This window comes from Nerophis lumbriciformis, linkage group LG04 (genome assembly GCF_033978685.3).
Source record: "Nerophis lumbriciformis linkage group LG04, RoL_Nlum_v2.1, whole genome shotgun sequence".
Lineage (NCBI taxonomy): Eukaryota > Metazoa > Chordata > Actinopteri > Syngnathiformes > Syngnathidae > Nerophis > Nerophis lumbriciformis.
In genome coordinates this window covers 67,810,001-67,837,716 of record NC_084551.2, presented here as the reverse complement: position 1 = coordinate 67,837,716, position 27,716 = coordinate 67,810,001, and the positions used below count along the sequence as shown (strand labels likewise).

General features: G+C 36.9%; 3 protein-coding genes across 6 annotated transcripts in view; 2 read left to right on the top strand and 1 right to left on the bottom strand.

Annotated features, from left to right (window-relative positions):
* The window catches only part of LOC133605457 (uncharacterized), a 59,066-nt gene extending 48,735 nt beyond the window's left edge, over positions 1-10,331 (top strand). For all 3 annotated transcript variants that reach the window (XM_072913105.1, XM_061958803.2, XM_061958802.2), the window contains 4 exons: positions 273-435; positions 516-580; positions 4,164-4,259; positions 10,005-10,331. In XM_072913105.1, the coding sequence (XP_072769206.1) occupies positions 273-435; positions 516-580; positions 4,164-4,259; positions 10,005-10,259 (579 nt within the window). In that variant the 3' untranslated portion in view covers positions 10,260-10,331. The remainder of the gene's footprint in view (positions 1-272; positions 436-515; positions 581-4,163; positions 4,260-10,004) is intronic.
* Positions 1-27,716, bottom strand: part of LOC140678735 (uncharacterized) — a 468,885-nt gene that overhangs the window by 421,989 nt on the left and 19,180 nt on the right. The window lies entirely within an intron of this gene.
* Positions 22,563-27,716, top strand: part of inpp5b (inositol polyphosphate-5-phosphatase B) — a 64,166-nt gene continuing 59,012 nt past the window's right edge. The window contains exon 1 of one of the 2 annotated variants that reach the window (XM_072913109.1): positions 22,563-22,862. In XM_072913109.1, coding sequence (XP_072769210.1) covers positions 22,643-22,862 — 220 coding nt within the window. In that variant the 5' untranslated portion in view covers positions 22,563-22,642. The remainder of the gene's footprint in view (positions 22,863-27,716) is intronic. The other variant, XM_061958793.2, reaches the window with a different exon arrangement.

The window sequence follows — 27,716 nt, the reverse complement described above, 5'->3', positions numbered from 1 at the left end:
AAAAAACACTATTTTACAGTAAAATTTTGTAAATGTAAAGTTTTTACTGTAAAATGGACAGTCTACTTCAAACAATGTATATAATGAAATGCAGAGGCATTATTCACTGTTCCAAGCGGCCCTCTGATGGCAGACATAACTGCCATGTGGCCCTCAATGAAAACCAGTTTGACGTCCCTGAACTAATAGAACATGAGGGTCATTTTTCTCAGGTTAGGTATTTTATTGCATGACAAGCTCAGATTGATGTGTCATTGGGGAATGTTAACCAGCTGTGCAAGATGGACATGTACTACTACATGGCGAGCTGCAGCGACTCCTGCGGCCGCCTCTGCTCCAACGCCTCCCAGACCAACTGCAGCGTGGAATGCTGCAACGGAACCGACTGCCTCAACGACACGTTTGCGTCCATGATGATGATGATGATGTCCACAGGTACACAACACGCTGCGACCATCTTCTCCTGTCGCTCCGGGCAGAAAGTCATTGTTTCAACTTTTTTTTTTGCCCGGCAGCTGCTCCAACCACCGCGCCCGTCACCACGGCCGTGGTCACCCCGCCGCTAACAACAGCAGATGACGTAAGGACTCCACATCCTCATTAGGACACTTTTCCACTGTACTAAGCACCTCTGTACTCCACTGGAGGTCACTTTTTCACCTGGAAAATGGTGAATGGTGTGTATTTATATACGGCTTGACTATACCTGCAAGTGACCACACCCACAGTGCTTTGCTTTATACGTCACATTCACACGCTGATGGCGGAAGCTGCCATGCAAGGCGCTAACCACTAGGGGTGTCTAAAAATGTTTTGAATGAATTGCGATTCTTATTTGTAACGATTCTTAATCAATTTTAAAAAAAAAAAAAAAAAAAAATTTTTTTTTTTTTTTTTTTTTAATTTAAATTTGTCCTGTCCAGCCACTCAGGCAAATCAGCGTTTTGATATCATATTGTATCAAATTAGCGAGACCTGGATACTGTGTTTTCATAATAAATTATATCAAATTAGCCAGACCTGGATCAGTGGTTTGATACCAAATGCTATCAAATTAGCGAGACCTGGATCTGTGTTTTGATATCAAATTAGCCAGACCTGGATCAGTGGTTTGATACCAAATGCTATCAAATTAGCGAGACCTGGATCGGTGTTTTGATATCAAATTAGCCAGACCTGGATCAGTGGTTTGATACCAAATGCTATCAAATTAGCAAGACCTGGATCGGTGTTTTGATATCAAATTAGCCAGACCTGGATCAGTATTTTGATATCAAATTAGCCAGACCTGGATCAGTGTTTTGATAACAAATGATATCAAATTAGCCAGACCTGGATCAGTGTTTTGATAATCAAATTTGCAAAATCTGGATCAGTGTTTTGATATCAAATGCTATCAAATTAATGAGACCTGATCAGTGTTTTGATATCAAATAAGCCAGACCTGGATCAGTGTTTTGATACCAAATGCTATCAAATTAGCCAGACCTGGATCAGTGTTTTGATATCAAATGTGCGAAACCTGGATCAGTGTTTTGATATCAAATGCTATCAAATTAGTGAGACCTGGTCAGTGTTTGGATATCAAATAAGCCAGACCCGAATCAGTGTTTTGATACCAAATGCTATCAAATTAGCAAGACCTGGATCGGTGTTTTGATATTAAATTAAGCAGACCTGTATCAGTATTTTGATATCAAATTAGCGAGACCTGGATCAGTGTTTTGATACCAAATGCTATCAAATTAGCAAGACCTGGATTGGTGTTTTGATATCAAATTAGGCAGACCTGGATCAGTATTTTGATATCAAATTAGCCAGACCTGAATCAGTGTTTTGATATCAAATTAGCCAGACCTGGATCAGTGTTTTGATATCAAATTAGCGAAACCCGGATCAGTGTTTTGATACCAAATGCTATCAAGTTAGCGAGACCTGGATCGGTGTTTTGATATCAAATTAGCCAGACCTGGATCAGTGTTTTGATATCAAATGTGCGAAACCTGGATCAGTGTTTTGATATCAAATGCTATCAAATTAGTGAGACCTGGTCAGTGTTTGGATATCAAATAAGCCAGACCCGAATCAGTGTTTTGATACCAAATGCTATCAAATTAGCAAGACCTGGATCGGTGTTTTGATATTAAATTAGCCAGACCTGGATCAGTGTTTTGATAATCAAATTTGCGAAACCTGGATCAGTGTTTTGATATCAAATGCTATCAAATTAGTGAGACCTGATCAGTGTTTTGATATCAAATTAAGCAGACCTGTATCAGTATTTTGATATCAAATTAGCCAGACCTGGATCAGTGTATTGATACCAAATGATATCAAATTAGCGAGACCTGGATCAGTTTTTTGCTTTTAAATTTGCAAAATCTGGATCAGTGTTTTGATATCAAATGCTATCAAATTAGTGAGACCTGATCAGTGTTTTGATATCAAATAAGCCAGACCTGGATCAGTGTTTTGATACCAAATGCTATCAAATCAGCAAGACCTGGATTGGTGTTTTGATATCAAATTAGGCGGACCTGGATCAGTATTTTGATATCAAATTAGCCAGACCTGGATCAGTGTTTTGATATCAAATTAGTGAGACCTGGATCAGTGTTTTGATATCAAATTAGCGAAACCCGAATCAGTGTTTTGATACCAAATGCTATCAAATTAGCGAGACCTGAATCGGTGTTTTGATATCAAATTAGCCAGACCTGAATCAGTGTTTTGATATCAAATGTGCGAAACCTGGATCAGTGTTTTGATATCAAATTAGTGAGACCTGATCAGTGTTTTGATATCAAATAAGCCAGACCCGAATCAGTGTTTTGATACCAAATGCTATCAAATTAGCAAGACCTGGATCGGTGTTTTGATATTAAATTAGCCAGACCTGGATCAGTGTTTTGATAATCAATTTTGCGAAACCTGAATCAGTGTTTTGATATCAAATGCTATCAAATTAGTGAGACCTGATCAGTGTTTTGATATCAAATTAGGCAGACCTGTATCAGTATTTTGATATCAAATTAGCCAGACCTGGATCAGTGTTTTGATACCAAATGATATCAAATTAGCGAGACCTGGATCAGTGTTTTGATATCAAATTAGCGAAACCCGGATCAGTGTTTTGATGCCAAATGCTATCAAATTAGCGAGACCCGGATCAGTGTTTTGATGCCAAATGCTATCAAATTAGCGAGACCTGGATCGGTGTTTTAATATCAAATTGGGGAGACCTGGATCAGTGTTTTGATATCTAATTAGTGAGACCTGATTAGTGTTTTCATATCAAATGAGCCAGACCTGGATCAGTGTTTTGATACCAAATGATATCTAATTAGCATGACCTGGATCAGTGTTTTGATATCAAATTAGGGAAACCTGGATCGGCAGTTTTGAATCCAAATGATATCAAATATAAAATATATATTTAAATATATGCAGCTGAGATAGGCTCCAGCACCCCCCGTGACCCCAAAAGGGACAAGCGGTAGAAAATGGATGGATGGATGGATATATCCATGGATATTGTCGGAGGCAGATATTTACATATATCCGTATTTAAGTGTTACTTCTTTATTTTCATAATCATATTACAAAACAGCTAGTGTTTTTCTTCCAATTGTGGTCTTTTGGTTGTCTGCAAATACTGTGTGCTAACCTTGAGTGTGGAATGTAAGAAAGAGAGATACTCCTTCTTCTTATCTATTCTTATGTCCAGGTGCGGAGGACAATGGGCATGTGTTTAGGCTGGAAAGACAAGACAACGAGGGTGGGAGGGAGAGAGACTTTATAGAAGAGAAGGTTTCAATTTTTTTTAAATCAGACCATCTTAGCTGCGCGATTGAATGTTCTATGCTGGACTGGTCTCATGATATTTACAAAGCTTTGCAAATATATTACAAAATACCTATTCTGTCTCTGGTGGTTCTTTTACTCAGCTTTACGTGTCGTAAAGAGCTTGGGAGCGACGACCAGAAACTTGAATTCCCTGGGAGGAACAACTGGTCCAAACGCAATAATATATATGCAGTCTATTCAATTGCAAAGTGTCCAAAGTGGGGCTGATAGAGTAGACAAGGACTAGGGCAAGTAGGAGGACCCATATGGTCCTTCATAAGCTGATGACCGTCTACTTTTCTCCTTTCCTCTGTCAGAGTAACAAGTGCCATGAAGGGACGTGCAGCGGAGCTACTTGCTACACGAGCATCAGCACGATGATGAAGTGTTCCTCCACACAGCTGCACTGTCAGGTGAGGCCGACGACTGGCTGTGTTTCCACCAGTACAATGTTGGGAACCTTTCATAAAGACAACCAAAACAAGAGTCTGGCTTCTGTGGTGAAGAGCCACACGCCAAGGACACCAAATGCTGGGTGTGCTCCATCTGTTGTTGTCCTTTGTCCTATTTCTTTTGTTGAGGCCACTGGCTGCTGTTGCACTGTCACGCTGATATGATGTCACGCTGATATGATGTCATGCTGATATGATGTCATGCTGATATGATGTCATGCTGATATGATGTCATGCAGCTATCGCCATCCCAGTGGCGGTGGTGTTGATAGTAGGCTTGCAAACTGATAAAGGTGCAACATATTCCAACTTTAGTGAAGCCGATGTTGCTAATAGTCGGCTTGCAACTTCACAAGTAGATCTAAAAGTATTGTTATAAACACTCTATTTGGTTGTTTAGACCAGTGGTCCCCAACCACCGGGCTGCAGCCCGGTACCGGTCTGCGGACCGATTGGTACCAGGCCGCACAAGAAAAACATTTTTATTTTTTTTTTTATTTTTTTTTGTATTAAATCAACATAAAAACACAATATACTGTATACATTATATATCAATATATATCAATACAGTCTGCAGGGATACAGTCCGTAAGCACACATGATTGTATTTCTTTATAAAAATAAAATAAAAAAAATCACCCCCCTAAAATCACTAACTATTGTAGTTTATAAGTTAACTTTTTATTATTAATAAGTACCCCCCCCATCTTGTCCAAATCTCCCCAAACTTATTCCATTCGTTTGCGCTACATTTGTGCAGATTTGTGCTGCCCAATTCTTTGTTGACTAACTTTTGTAGTTTATATTTTAACTTTTCATTGTAAATAACTAGCCCCCGCCCCCTGCCATCTTGTCCAAATTTTTCCAAACGTATTCCATTCGTTTGCGCTACATTTGTGCAGATTTGTGCTGCCCCGTTTTTTCTCGACTAACTTTGTAGTTTATATTTTAACTTTTTATTGTAAACAATTAGCCACCCCCCCCCCCCCCCCCCTTTCCCGCCATCTTGTCCAAATCTTTCCAAACTTATTCCATTCCTTTGTGCTACATTTGTGCAGATTTGTGCGGCACAATTTTTTCTCTACTAACTTTTGTAGTTTATATGTTAACTTTTTATTGTAAATAACTATCACCCCCATCTTGTCCAAATCTCCACAAACTTATTCCATTGTTTGCGGTACATTTGTGAAGATTTGTGCGGCACAATTTTTTTTATCTACTAACTTTTGTAGTTTATATGTTAACTTTTTATTGTAAATAACTATCCCCCCCATCTTGTCCAAATCTTTCCAAATTTATTGCATTCGTTTGCGCTACATTTGTGCTGCCCAATTTTTTGTGGACTAACTATTGTAGTTTATATGTTACCTTTTTATTGTAAATAACTAGCCCCCCATCTTGTCCAAATCTCCCCAAACGTATTCTATTCCTTTGCGCTACATTTGTGCAGATTTGTGCTGCCCAATTTTTGTTGACTAACTATTGTAGTTTATATGTTAACTTTTTATTATTAATAGTATCCCCCCTCCCCATCTTGTCCAAATCTCCCCAAACTTATTCCATTCCTTTGCGCTACATTTGTGCAGATTTGTGCTGCCCAATTTTTTGTTCTCTAACTATTGTAGTTTACCTGAGATGAGGTGGCGACTTGTCCAGGGTGTACCCCGCCTTCCGCCCGATTGTAGCTGAGATAGGCTCCAGCACCCCCCAAGACCCCAAAGGGAATAAGCGGTAGAAAATGGATGGATGGATGTAAATAACTAGCCCCCCATCTTGTCTAAATCTTCCCAAACTTATTCCATTCCTTTGCGCTACATTTGTGCAGATTTGTGCTGCCCAATTTTTTGTGGACTAACTATTGTAGTTTATATGTTAACTTTTTATTATAAATAGTAGCCCCCTCCCATCTTGTCCAAATCTCCCCAAACTTATTCCATTCCTTTGCGCTACATTTGTGCAGATTTGTGCTGCCCAATTTTTTGTTCTCTAACTATTGTAGTTTATATGTTAACTTTTTATTGTTAATAACTAGCCCCCCCATCTTGTCCAAATCTTCCCAAACATATTCCATTCCTTTGCGCTACATTTGTGCAGATTTGTGCTGCCCAATTTTTTGTTCTTTAACTATTGTAGTTTATATTTGAACTTTTCATTGTTAATAACTACCCCCCCATCTTGTCCAAATCACCCCAAACTTATTCCATTCCTTTGTGCTACATTTGTGCAGATTTGTGCTGCCCAATTTTTTGTTGACTAACTATTGTAGTTCATATGTTAAATTTGTATTATTAATTGTAGCCCCCCACCCCCATCTTGTCAAAATCTCCCCAAACTTATTCCATTCGTTTGCGCTACATTTGTGCAGATTTGTGCTGCCCCATTTTTTTCTCAACTAACTTTTGTAGTTTATATGGTAACTTTTTATTGTAAATAACTACCCCCCCCCCCCCCCCCCCCCCCCCATCTTGTCCAAATCTCCCCAAACTTTTTCCATTTGTTTGCGCTACATTTGTGCAGATTTGTGCTGCCTTATTTTTTGTGGACTAACTATTGTAGTTTATATGTAAACTTGTTATTGTTAATAACTAGCCCCAAGTTTCAAGTTTATTCACAATACCATATTACAATTACAACAGTAGTGAATATCCATTTAAGGATATTCACTTGTCTTGTCAAAAATCTCCCCAAACTTATTCCATTCGTTTGCGCTACATTTGTGCAGATTTGTGCTGCCCCATTTTTGTTGACTAACTATTGTAGTTTATATGCTAACTTTGTATTATTAATAGTAGCCCCCCCAATCTTGTCAAAATCTCCCCAAACTTATTCCATTCGTTCACGCTACATTTGTGCAGATTTGTGCTACCCAATTTTTTGTGGACTAACTATTGTAGTTTATATGTTAACTTTTTATTGTTAATAACTAGCCCCAAGTTGCAAGTTTATTCACAATACCATATTACAATTACAACAGTAGTGAATATCCATTTAAGGATATTCACTTGTCTTGTCAAAAATCTCCCCAAACTTATTTCATTCCTTTGCGCTACATTTGTGCAGATTTGTGCTGCCCAATTTTTGTTGACTAACTATTGTAGTTTATATGTTAACGTTTTATTATTAATAGTAGCCCCCCCCCCCCCCATCTTGTCAAAATCTCCCCAAACTTATTTCATTCGTTTGCGCTACATTTGTGCAGATTTGTGCTGCCCAATTTTTGTTGACTAACTATTGTAGTTTATATGTTAACTTTTTATTATTAATAAGTATCTATAAATAAAGTTGATTTGATTTGATTTGATTTGATCCCCCCCCCATCTTGTCCAAATCTCCCCAAACTTATTCCATTCGTTTGCGCTACATTTGTGCAGATTTGTGCTACCTAATTTTTGTTGACTAACTATTGTAGTTTATATGTTAAATTTGTATTATTAATAGTAGCCCCCCCCCATCTTGTCAAAATCTCCCCAAACTTATTCCATTCGTTTGCGCTACATTTGTGCAGATTGTGCTGCCCAATTTTTGTTGACTAACTATTGTAGTTTATATGTTAACTTTTTATTATTAATAGTAGCCCCCCCCCATCTTGTCCAAATCCCCCCAAACTTATTCCATTCGTTTGCGCTACATTTGTGCAGATTTGTGCTACCTAATTTTTGTTGACTAACTATTGTAGTTTATATGTTACATTTTTATTATTAATTGTAGCCCCCCACCCCCATCTTGTCCAAATCTCCCCAAACGTATTCCATTCGTTTGCGCTACATTTGTGCAGATTTGTGCTGCCCAATTTTTGTTGACTAACTATTGTAGTTTATATGTTAACTTTTTATTATTAATAGTAGCCCCCCCCCCCATCTTGTCAAAATCTCCCCAAACTTATTCCATTCGTTTGCGCTACATTTGTGCAGATTTGTGCTACCTAATTTTTGTTGACTAACTATTGTAGTTTATATGTTAAATTTGTATTATTAATTGTATCCCCCCACCCCCATCTTGTCAAAATCTCCCCAAACGTATTCCATTCGTTTGCGTTACATTTGTGCAGATTTGTGCTGCCCAATTTTTGTTGACTAACTATTGTAGTTTATATGTTAACTTTTTATTATTAATAGTAGCCCCCCCCCCCCCCCCCCATCTTGTCCAAATCTCCCCAAACGTATTCCATTCGTTTGCGCTACATTTGTGCAGATTTGTGCTACCTAATTTTTGTTGACTAACTATTGTAGTTTATATGTTAACTTTTTATTATTAATAGTAGCACCCCCCCCCCCCATCTTGTCCAAATCTCCCCAAACGTATTCCATTAGTTTGCGCTACATTTGTGCAGACTTGTGCAGCCCAATTTTTTGTGGACTAACTATTGTAGTTTATATGTTAACTTTTTATTGTAAATAACTAGCCCTCCCATCTTGTCCAAATCTCCCCAAACTTATTCCATTCCTTTGCGTTACATTTGTGCAGATTTGTGCTGCCCAATTTTTTCCCAACTAACTTTTGTAATTTATATTTTAACTTTTTATCGTTCATAACTATCCCCCTGCCCCCATCTTGTCCAAATCACCACAAACGTATTCCATAGTTTGCGCTACATTTGTGCAGATTTGTGCTGCACAATTTTTTCTCGACTAACTATTGTAGTTTATATCTTAACTTTTTATTGTAAATAACTATCCCCCCAATCTTGTCCAAATCTCCCCACGCTTATTCCATTTGTTTGCGCTACATTTGTGCAGATTTGTGCTGCCCAATTTTTTCCCCGACTAACTTTTATAGTTTATATGTTTTTATTGTAAATAACTAGCTCCCCCCATCTCAACATAAAAACTATGATAGTTATACAACAGCATTTGCAGCACAGGCCAGAGCAAACATAGCACAATCTAAAGAGACAGGGTTGGGGGGCTCGCTTAATAACATAAAACCATCATATGTTTATAACATAGAAACTGTGATAGTTAGACAAAAATAATTGCAACACAACACAAACGTTTGGGAAAGGTTTGGGGAGGCAGGGTATGAATCATAAAACGTTAATTACTCCAGTCTGTGGAACGCTCTCCCTGACCACCTGAGGGCACCACAGACTGTGGATGCTTTTAAAAAAGGCTTAAAAACTCTTCTTTAAAAAAATAAAAAAATAAAAAAAAAAGCATTTTTTTTAGATATATGCATACTAGTTTTAGCTATTTGGCTGTTCTAGGTTTTTTTTTTTTTTTTATTATCTTTTTATTTTTATTTTATTAATACACTGTAGCACTTTGAGGTTGTTTACTCAATGTAAAGTGCTTTTTACAAATAAAATCTATTATTATTATTATTATTAATAACATAAAATCTATAATAGTTAGGCAAAAACATTTCCAGCACAAATGTGGCACAAACAAATCAAACATAAATGTGCCTTATAGTCCAAAAAATACGATACATGATTTAGTACGGTAATATTTATTACTAAACATATCTGAACTACATTATTGGGTGTGTCTTTTAAGCTCACACTCAGGCTCCCATTACCAAATCTACTTCTGGTCGCTAAGAGTGAAAAAGTAAACCCTCGTTTATCGCTGTTAATTGCTTTCGGGCCTGTAATTTCCGCTAAGTAGTGATTATTGATTATAAATTGTACATTTTCATAACTATCGCATAAAAACCCTGTTTACAAATTTCTAAACACGACGTACGACCCCTTTCTCTTCCTCGAAGCTGAAAAAAGAGATGGTCGGCTCAGACATGCGGTGGACAGCCGGCTGCACGACCAACTGCTTGGACGAAACGGCGTGCACAGCCACCACGCAGCCGCCGTGCCACCTGGAGTGCTGCAACGCCACCCTCACTTCCTGCCTGTGGCTGAACGGCACCATGAACGTCTTTTCGTCCGCCACCGGCGGTCCCCTTCTTCAAGCGGGACTCATGACGTTTTTACTTGCCTTTCTGGTCGCTTCCGGGTTCCTGCTGTGAGAAAGCACATGGAAAGTCTTTATTCGTTGCTGATTGTATGTACAGAATGTTTGGAATCATATTAAAAACTTTTTTTTTTGTCTTAAGACCGGTGGCAATTTGATTTGAAAATATTTATAGAGAAATGCAGGAATCAGAAGCACCATCACATTACTCAATAACTACTGCAGGTGTGCCTAATAATATTGTGCTTTTTTTTCATTGTCCTCTCTTAAAGCCATTTGTGAGAATAACGCAGCTGTGACAATATATGATGCACTTTACACAAGCTGTTTTTGTTTTTTTCTCTCTACAGGCATTTTTAAGATTGTTTAGATTCTAATTCAATCAGTCTGTATCGTGCTTCTTTTTATTTTTATATTTTTTTCCTGTGCATTGTGATTACTTTTGTGTCGTTTTTTAAGGCAAACACGTGAAACAAAGTCAATTTCATATATTTTGTGTATTGTACAAAATGTAATTGTTTCTATAATTAAATAAAGCTTACAAATTGCATGCCTGATACAGATAATGTGTTTTATTATCGTGTACAATTGGGGGTATTATTAATTTGGAATATTAAAAAGGAACCCAAAACATTTTTTTTTTGGTATCACTGGCCTCCAGCGGATTAAAAAATAAATAAAACATTAATCACACTCTATTGTAAACACGCAAGCTGTAACATAGTTTGTTGTTTTCATCTAAAGGCATTTTTAAGATTGTTTAGATTCTAATTCAATCAGTCTGTATCGTGCTTCTTTTTATTTTTATATTTTTTTCCTGTGCATTGTGATTACTTTTGTGTCGTTTTTAAGGCAAACATGTCAAACAAAGTCAATTTCATATATTTTGTGTTTTGCACAAAATATAATTGTTTCTATAATTAAATAAATCTTACAAATTGCATGCCTGATACAGATGATGTGTTTTATTACCGTGTCCGATTGGGGGTATTATTCATTTGGAATATTAAAAAGAAACCCAAAACATTTTTGTTGGTATCATTGGCCTACAGCGGATTAAAAAAAACAAAAAACAATCACACTCTATTGTAAACACGCAAGCTGTAACATAGTTTGTTGTTTTCATCTAAAGGCATTTTTAAGATTGTTTAGATTCTAATTCAATATATCGTGCTTTTTTTCTTCTTTTTTTTTCGTTTTTCCTGTGCATTGTGATTACTTTTGTGTCGTTTTTTTAAGGCAAACATGTCAAACAAAGTCAATTTCATATATTTTGTGTATTGTACAAAATGTAATTGTTTCTATAATTAAACAAATCTTACAAATTGCATGCCTGATACAGATAATGTGTTTTATTACCGTGTGCAATTGGGGGTATTATTCATTTTGGATATTAAAAAGGAACACAAAAAAAATATTTTCTTTTGGTATCATTGGCCTACATGGGATTAAAAAATATATAAAAATGTATCAGACTCTATTGTAAACTCGACGTCACTCGCATGCGCACTTCGATTAAGTAAAAAAAACAAAGGAAGTTGACCTGGAGGAAGTCGATACTATTACAAAATAAAATAAAAGTCGAACACCTTAAAAAAAATTGTTTTTTTAAGGCAAACATGTCAAAGTTAATTTCATATATTTTGTGTATTGTACAAAATATAATTGTTTCTATAATTAAATCAATCTTACAAATTGCATGCCTGATACAGATGATGTGTTTTATTACCGTGTGCAATTGGGGGTATTATTCATTTGGAATATTAAAAAGGAACACAAAAAAAAGAATAATTTGGTATCATTGGCCTACATCAGATTTTTTTTTAATTATCAGACTCTATTGTAAACACGCAATATGTTACATGTTTTGGTTTTTTTCTCTAAAGGCATTTTTAAGATTGTTTAGATTCTAATTCAATCAGTCTGTATCGTGCTTCTTTTATTTATTTTTATTTTTTCATTTTTCCTGTGCCTTGTTATTACTTTTGTGTCGTTTTTTAGGCAAACATGTCAAACAAAGTCAATTTCATATATTTTGTGTATTGCACAAAATGTAATTGTTTCTATAATTAAATAAATCTTACAAATTGCATGCCTGATACAGATAATGTCTTTTATTATCGTGTGTAATTGGGGGTATTATTCATTTGGAATATTAAAAAGGAACACAAAAAAAAATTTGGTATCATTGGCCTACATTGGATTAAAAAATGTATCAGACTCTATTGTAAACTCGACGTCACTCGCATGCGCACTTCGATAAAGTAAAAAACAAAGGAAGTTGACTGGGAGGAAGTCGCTACTATTACAAAATAAAATGAAAATCGAACACCTTAAAAAAATTTGTTTTTTTTTTAAGGCAAACATGTCAAACAAAGTCAATTTCATATATTTTGTGTATTGTACAAAATGTAATTGTTTCTATAATTAAATAAATCTTACAAATTGCATGCCTGATACAGATGATGTGTTTTATTACCGTGTCCGATTGGGGGTATTATTCATTTGGAATATTAAAAAGGAACCCAAAAAAATTTTTTGTTGGTATCACTGGCCTACAGCGGATTAAAAAAAAATAAAAATTAATCACACTCTATTGTAAACACGCAAGCTGTAACATAGTTTGTTGTTTTCATCTAAAGGCATTTTTAAGATTGTTTAGATTCTAATTCAATATATCGTGCTTTTTTTCTTCTTTTTTTTTCCGTTTTTCCTATGCATTGTGATTACTTTTGTGTCGTTTTTTTAAGGCAAACATGTCAAACAAAGTCAATTTCATATATTTTGTGTATTGCACAAAATGTAATTGTTTCTATAATTAAATAAATCTTACAAATTGCATGCCTGATACAGATAATGTATTTTATTACCGTGTCCGATTGGGGGTATTATTCATTTGGAATATTAAAAAGGAACCCAAAAAAAATTTTTGTTGGTATCACTGGCCTCCAGCGGATTAAAAAAAAATAATAATAATAATCACACTCTATTGTAAACACGCAAGCTGTAACATAGTTTGTTGTTTTCATCTAAAGGCATTTTTAAGATTGTTTAGATTCTAATTCAATATATCGTGCTTTTTTTCTTCTTTTTTTTTTCGTTTTTCCTATGCATTGTGATTACTTTTGTGTCGTTTTTTAAGGCAAACATGTCAAACAAAGTCAATTTCATATATTTTGTGTTTTGCACAAAATGTAATTGTTTCTATAATTAAACAAATCTTACAAATTGCATGCCTGATACAGATAATGTGTTTTATTACCGTGTGCAATTGGGGGTATTATTCATTTGGATATTAAAAAGGAACACAAAAAAAAAAATTTATTTTGGTATCATTGGCCTAAATCGGATTAAAAAATATATAAAAATGTATCAGACTCTATTGTAAACTCGACGTCACTCGCATGCGCACTTCGATTAAGTAAAAAAAACAAAGGAAGTTGACCTGGAGGAAGTCGATGCTATTACAAAATAAAATAAAAGTCGAACACCTTAAAAAAAATTGTTTTTTTAAGGCAAACATGTCAAACAAAGTCAATTTCATATATTTTGTGTATTGTACAAAATATAATTGTTTCTATAATTAAATCAATCTTACAAATTGCATGCCTGATACAGATAATGTGTTTTATTACCGTGTCCAATTGGGGGTATTATTCATTTGCAATATTAAAAAGGAACACAAAAAAAAAAAAATGGTATCATTGGCCTACATCAGATTTTAAAAAAATTATCAAACTCTATTGTAAACACGCAAGCTGTTACATGTTTTGGTTTTTTTCTCTAAAGGCATTTTTAAGATTGTTTAGATTCTAAATCAGTCTGTATCGTGCTTCTTTTATTTATTTATTTATTTTCATTTTTCCTGTGCATTGTGATTACTTTTGTGTCGTTTTTTAAGGCAAACATGTCAAACAAAGTCAATTTCATATATTTTGTGTATTGTACAAAATGTAATTGTTTCTATAATTAAACAAATCTTACAAATTGCATGCCTGATACAGATAATGTGTTTTATTACCGTGTCCGATTGGGGGTATTATTCATTTTGGATATTAAAAAGGAACACAAAAAAAAAAAATTATTTTGGTATCATTGGCCTAAATCGGATTAAAAAATATATAAAAATGTATCAGACTCTATTGTAAACTCGACGTCACTCGCATGCGCACTTCGATTAAGTAAAAAAACAAAGGAAGTTGACCTGGAGGAAGTCGATACTATTACAAAATAAAATAAAAGTCGAACACCTTAAAAAAAATTGTTTTTTTAAGGCAAACATGTCAAAGTCAATTTCATATATTTTGTGTATTGTACAAAATATAATTGTTTCTATAATTAAATCAATCTTACAAATTGCATGCCTGATACAGATGATGTGTTTTATTACCGTGTGCAATTGGGGGTATTATTCATTTTGGATATTAAAAAGGAACACAAAAAAAATAATAATTTGGTATCATTGGCCTACATCAGATTTTTTAAAAATTATCAGACTCTATTGTAAACACGCAATATGTTACATGTTTTGGTTTTTTTTCTCTAAAGGCATTTTTAAGATTGTTTGGATTCTAATTCAATCAGTCTGTATCGTGCTTCTTTTATTTATTTTTATTTTTTCATTTTTCCTGTGCCTTGTTATTACTTTTGTGTCGTTTTTTAGGCAAACATGTCAAACAAAGCCAATTTCATATATTTTGTGTATTGCACAAAATATAATTGTTTCTATAATTAAATAAATATTACAAATTGCATGCCTGATACAGATAATGTGTTTTATTACCGTGTGCAATTGGGGGTATTATTCATTTGAAATATTAAAAAGGAACACACACAAAAATGTGGTATCATTGGCCTACATTGGATTAAAAAATGTATCAGACTCTATTGTAAACTCGACGTCACTCGCATGCGCACTTCGATTAAGTAAAAAACAAAGGAAGTTGACTGGGAGGAAGTCGCTACTATTACAAAATAAAATGAAAATCGAACACCTTAAAAAAAATGTTGTTTTTTTTAAGGCAAACATGTCAAACAAAGTCAATTTCATATATTTTGTGTATTGTACAAAATGTAATTGTTTCCATAATTAAATAAATCTTACAAATTGCATGCCTGATGCAGAGAATGTGTTTTATTACCGTGTGCAATTGGGGGTATTATTCATTTGCAATATTAAAAGGGAACACATCATTCGCCTACATCGGATTAAAAAAATATTTTTAAATAATCAAACTATTGTAAACACGCACAGTGGCCTCAGCGTCACTCGCATGCGCACTTCAATAAAGTGAAAACAAAGGAAGTTGACCGGGAGGAAGTTGCTACTATTACAAAATAAAATAAAACTCGAACGCCTTAAAAATTAGTGGGGGGTTTTTACGTGAAAATAGATTAAAGTAATACAACATATGGATGGATGAGTATAGTGTAATATATTTGAGAGGATTCTTATCTTGTATTGGCTGTTAAGTAGAGGAGACACGGACATCAGCGTGGATCTACGGGAGCTTTATTTTGTAAGCAAATGCGCCACAGCGTCAAATCCGGTATTTAAACAAATCACTATTTATTCGGAATCAAAATATATGTATTCATATTATACATATATCATATTATTTTAGCATTATGGACAAGCGATGCACCGCAAATTCGGTCAGCTTAAATACAAACCGAAACCGAACGTGATGAAATATTTCCGCTGGCGACTGTGTCTTTCCGGCGCACGCAAGTGACGTAATTCGCTCAAAACTGACTAGGAAAAAAAAAATCACATTCCGGTTTTGTACTTATTTTGATTTTTGTTTCTCGACTGTTTGTTGATGTTGAAATCTATAAATAAAAGGTTTTAAAAAATGGTTTTATTTTTTTTATCCGTTTAGTCTGCAGTCACATTTGAAAAGATGAGATTCCAATCGGATTCAGGACTAATGTGGCCCGAATCTGGTGCCAAAGGATCAGGTTTGAAGCACTTTGGAGCGTTTAGACTGGCAAAAAATCAGATCTGTGTCACTTAAGAGCAAAAAAATCTAATTTGGTGTGCAGTGTAAACGGGGCCATAGTTAACTAACTATGGGCAATGATAGCAACTGGCCACTAGAGGGCGCTGTCAGTTGTAAACAAACATGGCGGATAACCGCAACAAACTAGGTTTTTTTTTAATTGAACAACAAACATACATTTATAATTCACTCAACAGCCAAGGCACTTTCAACAACAAGGAAAGAAAACAAAAGCAAATACAGAGAGTATTAAATATTATTAAATAATAATAATAAAAAATATATAAAAAACAAAAAGGGCTACCTCAATAACTTTAAATGTAGCAGTTTCATGTCTTCCTTTGAGCGATATTTCCCGCATCTACTTTCTTTTGGCAATCAAGAATATTTCAGTTGTTTTCATCCTTCTTTGTGGGGACATGTCAGGATTGGTTTAAAAATAGGACTCAAATTGCAGAGGTGGGGAATAATCCGGCAGGCTTTTATTTTGAAAAGTTCACTTTTCACCTCTTGAGTCAGGGCAATTCAACAACGGCTATAAACTTTAACGAGGCGAAAAAAGGTTTCACAAAATGTGAACAAACCGCAAATCACTCCAAAAAGGAGGGGGGAAAAAAAATATATATATATATATATATGTGTGTGTGTGTGTGTGTGTGTGTGTGTGTGTGTGTGTGTGTGTGTGTGTGTGTGTGTGTGTGTGTGTGTGTGTGTGTGTGTGTGTGTGTGTGTGTGTGTGTGTGTGTGTGTGTGTGTATACATACAAACCCCGTTTCCATATGAGTTGGGAAATTGTGTTAGATGTAAATATAAACGGAATACAATGATTTGCAAATCCTTTTCAACCCATATTCAGTTGAATATGCTACAAAGACAACATATTTGATGTTCAAACTCATAAACTTTTTTTTTTTTTGTTGCAAATAATCATTAACTTTAGAATTTGATGCCAGCAACACGTGACAAAGAAGTTGGGAAAGGTGGCAATAAATACTGATAAAGTTGAGGAATGCTCATCAAACACTTATTTGGAACATCCCACAGGTGAACAGGCTAATTGGGAACAGGTGGGTGCCATGATTGGGTATAAAAGTAGATTCCATGAAATGCTCAGTCATTCACAAACAAGGATGGGGCGAGGGTCACCACTTTGTCAACAAATGCGTGAGCAAATTGTTGAACGGTTTAAGAAAAACCTTTCTCAACCAGCTATTGCAAGGAATTTAGGGATTTCACCATCGACGCTCCGTAATATCATCAAAGGGTTCAGAGAATCTGGAGAAATCACTGCACGTAAGCAGCTAAGCCCGTGACCTTTGATCCCTCAGGCTGTACTGCATCAACAAGCGACATCCGTGTGTAAAGGATATCACCACATGGGCTCAGGAACACTCCAGAAACCCAGTGTCAGTAACTACAGTTGGTCGCTACATCTGTAAGTGCAAGTTAAAACTCTCCTATGCAAGGCGAAAACCGTTTATCAACAACACCCAGAAACGCCGTCGGCTTCGCTGGGCCTGAGCTCATCTAAGATGGACTGATACAAAGTGGAAAAGTGTTCTGTGGTCTGACGAGTCCACATTTCAAATTGTTTTTGGAAACTGTGGACGTCGTGTCCTCCGGACCAAAGAGGAAAAGAACCATCCGGATTGTTATAGGCGCAAAGTGTAAAAGGCAGCATGTGTGATGGTATGGGGGTGTATTAGTGCCCAAGACATGGGTAACTTACACATCTGTGAAGGTGCCTTTAATGCTGAAAGGTACATACAGGTTTTGGAGCAACATATGGACGTTACCATGGACGCCCCTGCTTATTTCAGCAAGACAATGCCAAGCCACGTGTTACATCAACGTGGCTTCATAGTAAAAGAGTGCGGGTACTAGACTGGCCTGCCTGTAGTCCAGACCTGTCTCCCATTGAAAATGTGAAGCCTAAAATAGCAGAAGGGAGACCCCCGGACTGTTGAACAACTTAAGCTGTACATCAAGCAAGAATGGGAAAGAATTCCACCTGAGAAGCTTCAAAAATGTGTCTCCTCAGTTCCCAAACCTTTACTAAGTGTTGTTAAAAGGAAAGGCCATGTAACACAGTGGTGAACATGCCCTTTCCCAACTACTTTGGCACGTGTTGCAGCCATGAAATTCTAAGTTAATTATTATTTGCAAAAAAAAAATAAAGTTTATGAGTTTGAACATCAAATATGTTGTCTTTGTAGTGCATGCAACTGAATATGGGTTGAAAAGGATTTGCAAATCATTGTATTCCGTTTATATTTACATCTAACACAATTTCCCAACTCATATGGAAACGGGGTTTGTGTATATATATATATATATATATATATATATATATATATATATATATATATATATATATATATATATATATAAAGCTTCTACGCTGATTCTTATCTAGAGAAATAATTAACAAAAAGGTCACTCAAAAAAGAGGAAAAGAAGCGAAGGTAAAAGTAAACTGAACTCACCACTGCGATTTGAAAACTTTACAAACAAAAATTCACTCTGCTTAAGAGGAGAAAAGGAAAACTCAAAATATCCACTTGGACATTCAGGATGTGGATAAGAAGACGAGACAAGGCTTGAGATGCACGAGACATTCTGGCACAGAACAAAGGGAGGCGTGGGCTTATAAGACACATGGAGGTAATGGGGAACAGGTGGAAACAATCAGGGATGACGTCAGACTGATGACACAGTGACCTGAAACGAGAGGAGAGTTATTTTTCAAACTAAAACATGAAATTCACAAGACACAAAAAAACCAAGACAAGACATCCCTCACCGCGGTGTGACAGGACATGGTTGATCGTCACGTCATGTTCGGATGTACATTGTCTTTGCGCCACAGTAAGTCTTTGCTGTCGTCCAGCATTCTGTTTTTGTTTATTTTCTCGCCAGTCTAGTTTTAGTTTCGTTCTGCATAGCCTTTCCTAAGCTTCAATGCCTTTTCTTAAGGGCACTCACCTTTTGTTCATTTTTAGTTTAAGCATTAGATAACTTTTTACCTGCACCCTGCCTACCACCGTTGCCGACATCTACAAAGCAATTAGCTACCGGCTGCCACCTACTGATATGGAAGAGTATTACACGGTTACTCTGCCGAGCTCTAGACAGCACCGACACTCAACAACAACACTTTTTGGAAGTGAGGAGACACATTTTTGACATTGCCTCGCTGAAATAAGCAGGGGCGTCCATGATAACGTTGCTTGGATGGCAACATTTATTGCTCCAAAACCTGTATGTACCTTTCAGCATTAATGGTGCCTTCACACAGATGTGTAAGTTACCCATGTCTTGGGCACTAATACACCCCCATACCATCACACATGCTGGCTTTGGACTATAACAATCCGGATGATTCTTTTTCCTCTTTGTTCCGTAGGACACGACATCCCAATTCCCAAAAAACAATTTGAAATGTGGACTCGTTACCATGAATTGATTAACGTGGACCCTTTATTCGGGTGTTACCATTTAGTGGTATATGTACTGTACTATGCAATCTACTAATAAAAGTTTCAATCAATCAATCAATCACAGATGCTGCCTTTCGAACTCTGCGCCTAGAACCGTCCGGATGGTTCTTTTCCTCTTTGGGTCCGGAGGACACGACGTCCACAGTTTCCAAAAACAATTTGAAACGTGGTCGTCAGACCACAGAACACTTTTCCACTTTGCATCAATCCATGATTCAAGCCGGTAGCGTTTCTGGGTGTTGTTGATAAATTTCTGTTGCTTTGCATAGTAGAGTTTTGACTTGCACTTACACATGTAGCGACAAACTCTAGACAGCACCGACACTCAGCAACAAACACATCATTTTCAAACTATTTGCAAAAAAATATTTTTAACCCAAATAGGTGAAATTAGATAATCTCCCACGGCACAGTGGCCTCCATTTTTAACGTCATTCTACCACATACTTGCCAACCCTCCCGGAAAATTTCCCGGGAGACTCCCGAAATTCAGCACCTCTCCCGAAAACCTCCCGGGACAAATTTTCTCCCGAAAATCTCCCGAAATTCAGGCGGAGCTGGAGGCCACGCCCCCTCCAGCTCCATGCGGACCTGAGTGACGTGTTGACAGCCTGTTCACACGTCCGCTTTCCCACAATATAAACAGCTAATGATGGAGGGCGACTTCTTGGTTTCTTATGTGGGTTTATTGTTAGGCAGTTTCATTAACGTCCTCCCAGCGCGGCAACAACACACAACAACAGCAGTCAAGTTTTCGTCTACCGTAAAGCAGTTCGTCTGCCGTAAACAGCAATGTTGTGACACTTTTAAACAGGACAATACTGCCATCTACTGTACATGCATATGTGACCCACCCATAATGTGTCACATTTTTGTGTTGATTTATTTATTTTATTTTGTGGGTTGAATTGGTTTTTGGGGCTGTCATTACACATTTATCAGTATTCACATTGGTCAGTAGGGGGCAGTAGGGCGTTTCTTCCCAATTGAATGCTATCACCTGCAGGCCGGAAGTGTCTTGTCATTCTGATGAGCGCGACCAGTCTGTGAACAATTGAAACGTCCTGTGTGCTTTTTCCTCCTGTATAACAGGCTAGTTTTGGTGAATCAACTCACTGAATAATATCCATGTGATCTTTATAAGTTTAAGTACACATTCTGATGGTGGAGCCAAACTCTAAAGGTTTGTGAGTTGTAGTTTGTATTTGTGAATGAATCCAGTGCACAGCTGCAGTAATCAATACAAAAAGGCGACGTGAGTGCGCAATGTTTATATAGGAACTTCTGATCCTAATTCAGACTCCCAAATTAGAGCTCCTGTTTTCTTATTGATTTTATAATGTATATTTGTATAATGTGTGTGTTCTGAAATAGTGACAGAGAATAGAACAAGGATGGACAATTCAACCCTTAACTCAACAATGAGTACCGTATTTTCCGCACTATAAGGCGCACCTAAAAACCACAAATTTACTCAAAAGCTGACAGTGCGCCTTATAACCCGGTGCGCTTTATATATGGATAAATATTAAGATTCATTTTCATAAAGTTTCGGTCTCGCAACTTCGGTAAACAGCCGCCATCTTTTTTCCCGGTAGAACAGGAAGCGCTTCTTCTTCTACGCAAGCAACCGCCAAGGTAAGCACCCGCCCCCATAGAACAGGAAGCGCTTCTTCTTCTACTGTAAGCAACCACCCGCCCGCGTAGAAGAAGAAAAAGCGCGCGGATATCACCGTACGTTTAATTTCCTTTGTGTGTTTACATCTGTAAAGACCACAAAATGGCTCCTACTAAGCGACAGGTATCCGGTTCATGAAAAGACGCAATCTCTCCATCCGCACACGGACTACTATTTCACAGCAACTGATATTCCTGTGAACCGCACTGTGGATACAACGGGAGCACGTACGGTGAATATTCGCACCACAGGGAATGAGAAGTCATCCTTCACTGTGGTTCTAGCTTGCCATGCTAATGGCCAGAAACTTCCACCCATGGTGATATTCAAAAGGAAGACCTTGCCAAAAGAGACCTTTCCAGCCGGCGTCATCATAAAAGCTAACTCGAAGGGATGGATGGATGAAGAAAAGATGAGCGAGTGGTTAAGGTAAGTTTAAGTTTACGCGAAGAGGCCGGGTGGCTTTTTTCACGCAGCTCCGTCCATGTTGATATACGACTCCATGCGCGCCCACATCACGCTGGTTTTTAATATATTATTAAAGTTTGACTGACCTATCTGACTGTTTTTTTGACATTCCTTTAGCGCAGTTAGATGCGGCTTATAACACGGGGCGGCTTATAGGTGGACAAAGTTTTGAAATATGCCGTTCATTGAAGGCGCGGCTTATAACCCAGGGCGCCTTATGGTGCGGAAAATACGGTAGATGAGTGTTATGTGTGTATATGTGTAAATAAATGAACACTGAAATTCAATAATTTATTTTATTTAAATATATATATATATATATATATATATATATATATATATATATATATATATATATATATATATATGTATGTAATAAAACATATATATATATAGCTATAATTCACTGAAAGTCAAGTATTTCTTATATATATATATATATATATATATATATATTAACGCCCCAACCACGCCCCCCGCCCCACCCCGACCACGCCCCCCACCTCCCGAAATCGGAGGTGTCAAGGTTGGCAAGTATGCCTAAACATGTTGACGCTTCCCACTTGGAGCTTTCACACGACACATTAATCCTCTTAAGAGGAAGACCGCTTACCCACCTCGACTGTGGCCTCAGCTCACCTCCGGTTTTAAAAGGCGCGTTGACAGCCCGCCCTGTTGTGACGTCACGGTGGGCGCTGGTTGCAGAATCAGTGCGTGGCAGTCAGACACTTTTTTTTTGGTTGCGTGGACATCCTGCAAACAAACATCTGGACTTTGGGCACTGGAAGAAATGTCCAACGACGACACACGGCAGGGAAAACCTCCGAAGTGCCGTCGTGACGTGGGCGTCGCGCCGCAGCCCACGCAAGAGAGCCAGTACGACCCACGCGAGGACTTTCTGCAAGTTTTCCCCCCCACCTCGTCCAGCCTTCATGGATCAGTCCGTGGCCATCCAAGACTCCCTGCAAGGCTCGGAAAACTGCATGATAGTATCCTTTCTAACTCTCAATGTTTGTGACACTTTCTTAATCCGCAGGTTTTAAAGACGCCACATGGTTATTTATATCTAGAGAAGTTAAATATGACTACGTGTGAGTAAAAAAAAAAAAGAAGAAAAAAAAAGTAACATTTATGTGGTGGGAGCTCGTTTAGGACACGTTTGCAAGTTGTTGTTTTTTTTAGTCTTTTACTAGGACAGGGGTCGGCAACCCGCGGCTCTAGAGCCGCCCTAGTGGCTCTCTGGAGCTTTTTAAAAAATGTATGAAAAATGGAAAAAGATGAGGGGAAAACATTTATTATTTTTTGTTTTAATATGGTTTCTGTAGGAGGACAAACATGACACAAGCCTCCTTAATTGTTATAAAGCACACTGTTTATATTAAACATGCTTCACTGATTCCAGTATTTGGCGAGCGCCGTTTTGTCCTACTAAATTTGGCGGTCCTTGAACTCACCGTCGTTTGTTTACATGTATATCTTTCTCCGACTTTCTAGGACGTGTTTTATGCCGCTTCTTTTTCTGTCTCATTTTGTCCACCAAACTTTTAAGGTTGTGCATGAAAGGTGAGTTTTGTTGATGTTATTGACTTGTGTGGAGTGCTAATCAGACATATTTGGTCACTGCATGACTGCGAGCTAATCGATGCTAACATGCTATTTAGGCTAGCTATATGTACATATTGCATCATTATGCCTCATTTCCAGAGGTGGGTAGTAACGCGCTACATTTACTCCGTTACATCTACTTGAGTAACTTTTGGGATAAATTGTACTTCTAAGAGTAGTTTTAATGCAACATACTTTTACTTTTACTTGAGTATATTTATAGAGAAGAAACGCTACTTTTACTCCGCTACTTTTATCTACATTCAGCTCGCTACTCGCTACTAATTTTGATCCATCTGTTAATGCACACTTTGTTTGTTTTGGTCTGTCAGACAGACCTTCATAGTGCCTGCGTTTCAACAAATACAGTCACTGGTGACGTTCACTCCGTTCCACCAATCAGATGCAGTCACTGGTGACGTTGGACCAATCAAACAGAGCCAGGTGGTCACATGACCTGACTTAAACAAGTTGAAAAACTTATTGGGGTGTTACCATTTAGTGGTCAATTGTACGGAATATATACTGTACTGTGCAATCTACTAATAAAAGTTCCAATCAATCAATCAAAAGTGTGAAGGAAAAAAGACCCTTTTTTATTTCAACCGTACATCCCGTCAAAAGCCTAAAGACTGACTGCACAGTTCCTGTCTTCACAATAAAAGTGCCGCTCCATCGCGCCTGCGCTTTCAAAATAAGAGTCTCCGAAAGCCAGCGCAAACAAGCTAGCAAGCTACGGAGTTTGCCGCCAATATATTTCTTGTAAAGTGTATAAAAACGAATATGGAAGCTGGACAAATAAGATGCCAAAAACCAACCACTTTCATGTGGTATTAGACAGAAAGGAGGAACTTTTTTCTCCTCCATTTGAAAACGTGGACGTTATCATCACTACTGTCTGATTACAATCAATGCAAGTCATCAGAATCAGGTAATACACCAACTTATATTCTTGTCTTCATGAAAGAAAGGAATCTATATGTGTTAAACATGCATGTATATTCATTAAAACACCTTTAACATGTAAACAAAAACGGCAAAATAAATAAATAAATATAAATTATATACTGTATATATCAATGTATGTATATATATATATATATATGATATGTGTGTGTATGTTACTCATCAGTTACTCAGTACTTGAGTAGTTTTTTCACAACATACTTTTTACTTTTACTCAAGTAAATATTTGGGTGACTACTCCTTACTTTGACTTGAGTAATAAATCTCTAAAGTAACAGTACTCTTACTTGAGTACAATTTCTGGCTACTCTACCCACCTCTGAACATGCTTCACTGATTCGAGTATTTAGCGAGCGCCGTTTTGTCCTACTAATTTTGGCGGTCCTTGAACTCACCTTAGTTTGTTTACATGTATAACTTTCTGCGACTTTCTAGGATGTGTTTTATGCCACTTCTTTTTCTGTCTCATTTTGTCCACCAAACTTTTAAGGTTGTGCATGAAAGGTGAGTTTTGTTGATGTTATTGACTTGTGTGGAGTGCTAATCAGACATATTTGGTCACTGCATGACTGCAAGCTAATCGATGCTAACAGGCTATTTAGGCTAGCTATATGTACATATTGCATCATTATGCCTCATTTGTAGCTATATTTGAGCTCATTTAGTTTCCTTTAAGTCATCTCAATTCAATTTATATCTCATGACACACTATCTGTATGTAATATGGCTTTTAATTTTTTTGCGGCTCCAGACAGATTTGTTTTTGTATTTTTGGTCCAATATGGCTCTTTCAACATTTTGGGTTGCCAACCCCTGGCCTAGGAGGGCAGCCAAGTTTGGTAGTAACAACTTTTGACCGCTAGATGTCACTGTTGCTTGAAGAACATTCACTCAGGACACTTCACTCCATGTAGTCTTTATTTAGAAATTTGGCAGGTTTTTGTGTACAAAAGAGCTTAGGTTTACCTCCAAGGCCAAAGCTGCAAGTGTCTGATGTATCCTGCTGCAACCTACATTGAAAGGAATCCGAAATTATTTGTATTGCTTTATACGAAACCCAAAAACCAGTGAAGTTGGCACGTTGTGTAAATGGTAAATAAAAACAGAATACAATTATTTGAAAATCCTTTGAATCAATTGAATAGACTGCAAAGACAAAATATTTAATGTTCCAACTGAGAAACTTCTTCTTTTTTTTTTGCAAATAATCATTAACTTAGAATGTAATGGCCCGCGACCCCAAAAGGGAATAAGCAGTAGAAAATTGATGGATGGATAGAATGTAATGGTAGCAACACATTGCAAAAAAGTTGTCACAGGGGCATTTTTACCACTGGGCCTTTCCTTTTAACAACACTCAGTAAAGATTTGGGAACTGAAGAGACACATTTTTGAAGCTTCTCAGGTGGAGTTCTTTCCCAGTCTTGCTTGATGCACAAACCCCGTTTCCATATGAGTTGGGAAATTGTGTTAGATGTAAATATAAACGGAATACAATGATTTGCAAATCCTTTTCAAGCCATATTCAGTTGAATATGCTACAAAGACAACATATTTGATGTTCAAACTCATAAATTTTTTTTTTTTTTTGCAAATAATAATTAACTTAGAATTTCATGGCTGCAACACGTGCCAAAGTAGTTGGGAAAGGGCATGTTCACCACTGTGTTACATGGCCTTTCCTTTTAACAACACTCAGTAAAGGTTTGGGAACTGAGGAGACACATTTTTGAAGCTTCTCAGGTGGAATTCTTTCCCATTCTTGCTTGATGTACAGCTTAAGTTGTTCAACAGTCCGGGGGTCTCCCTTCTGCTATTTTAGGCTTCATAATGCGCCACACATTTTCAATGGGAGACAGGTCTGGACGACAGGCAGGCCAGTCTTGCTGAAATAAGCAGGGGCGTCCATGATAGCGTTGCTTGAATGGCAACATATGTTGCTCCAAAACCTGTATGTACCTTTCAGCATTAATGGTGCCTTCACAGATGTGTAAGTTACCCATGTCTTGGGCACTAATACACCCCCATACCATCACACATGCTGCCTTTTCAACTTTGCGCCTATAACAGTCCGGATGGTTCTTTTTCTTTTTGGTCCGGAGGACACGACGTCCACAGTTTCCAAAAACAATTTGAAATGTGGACTCGTCAGACCACAGAACACTTTTCCACTTTGCATCAGTCCATGATTCAAAGCTCAGGCCCTGGGTGTTGTTGATAAATGGCTTTTTCTTTGCATAGTAGAGTTTTAACTTGCACTTACAGATGTAGCGACCAACTGTAGTTACTGACAGTGGTTTTCTGAAGTGTTCCTGAGCCCATGTGGTGATATCCTTTACACACCGATGTCGCTTGTTGATGCAGTACAGCCTGAGGGATCGAAGGTCCGTTATATCATCGCTGATATTTTCTCCAGATTCTTGGAAACTTTTGATGATATTACGGACCTTAGATGGTGAAATCCCTCAATTCGAGCTGAAAAATGTTGTTCTTAAACTGTTCGACAATTTGCTCACGCATTTGTTGACAAAGTGGTGACCCTCGCCCCATCCTTGTTTGTGAATGACTGAGCATTTCATGGAAGCTGCTTTTATACCCAATCATGGCACCCACCTGTTCCCAATTAGCCTGTTCACCCGTGGGATGTTCCAAATAAGTGTTTGATGAGCATTCCTCAACTTTCTCAGTCTTTTTTGCCACTTGTGCCAGCTTTTTTGAAACATGTTACAGACATCAAATTCCAAATGAGCTAATATTTGTTATTAATAATAACGTTTACTAGTTGCAATGTTAAGTATTTTGTCTTTGCAGTCTATTCAATTTAATATAAGTTGAAAAGGATTTGCAAACGTGGCAACTTCACTGGTTTTGGGGTTTGTACTATTTGCTCTCATTTATGTATATAAAAACAAAAGACTGCAATTTTAATATGCATGATATTATAAACGTTATTTATTTACAAATTACACATATTCATATTGACATTACGCATATTTTTGTGTACCAAAATCATTGGATTTACTATGTGGTAACCAGAAAATCCATTAAAAATTCAATAATTACATTAAATCATAAATAAAATATGTTTGAGTTATTATGTGTACTTTATGTACAATTCATAAAAATACAATAATGCTTAAAGCTGCAAGTATTTAATATAACCTGCTGCAACCTAAATGGAAGGAAACCCTAAAGTTATATTTGCCACAATAATTTACTGCCATTTATGTATGAAAAAAATACTGTGCGTTAAAATATGCATGATTTATTATATACTTTATGTAAAATTGATT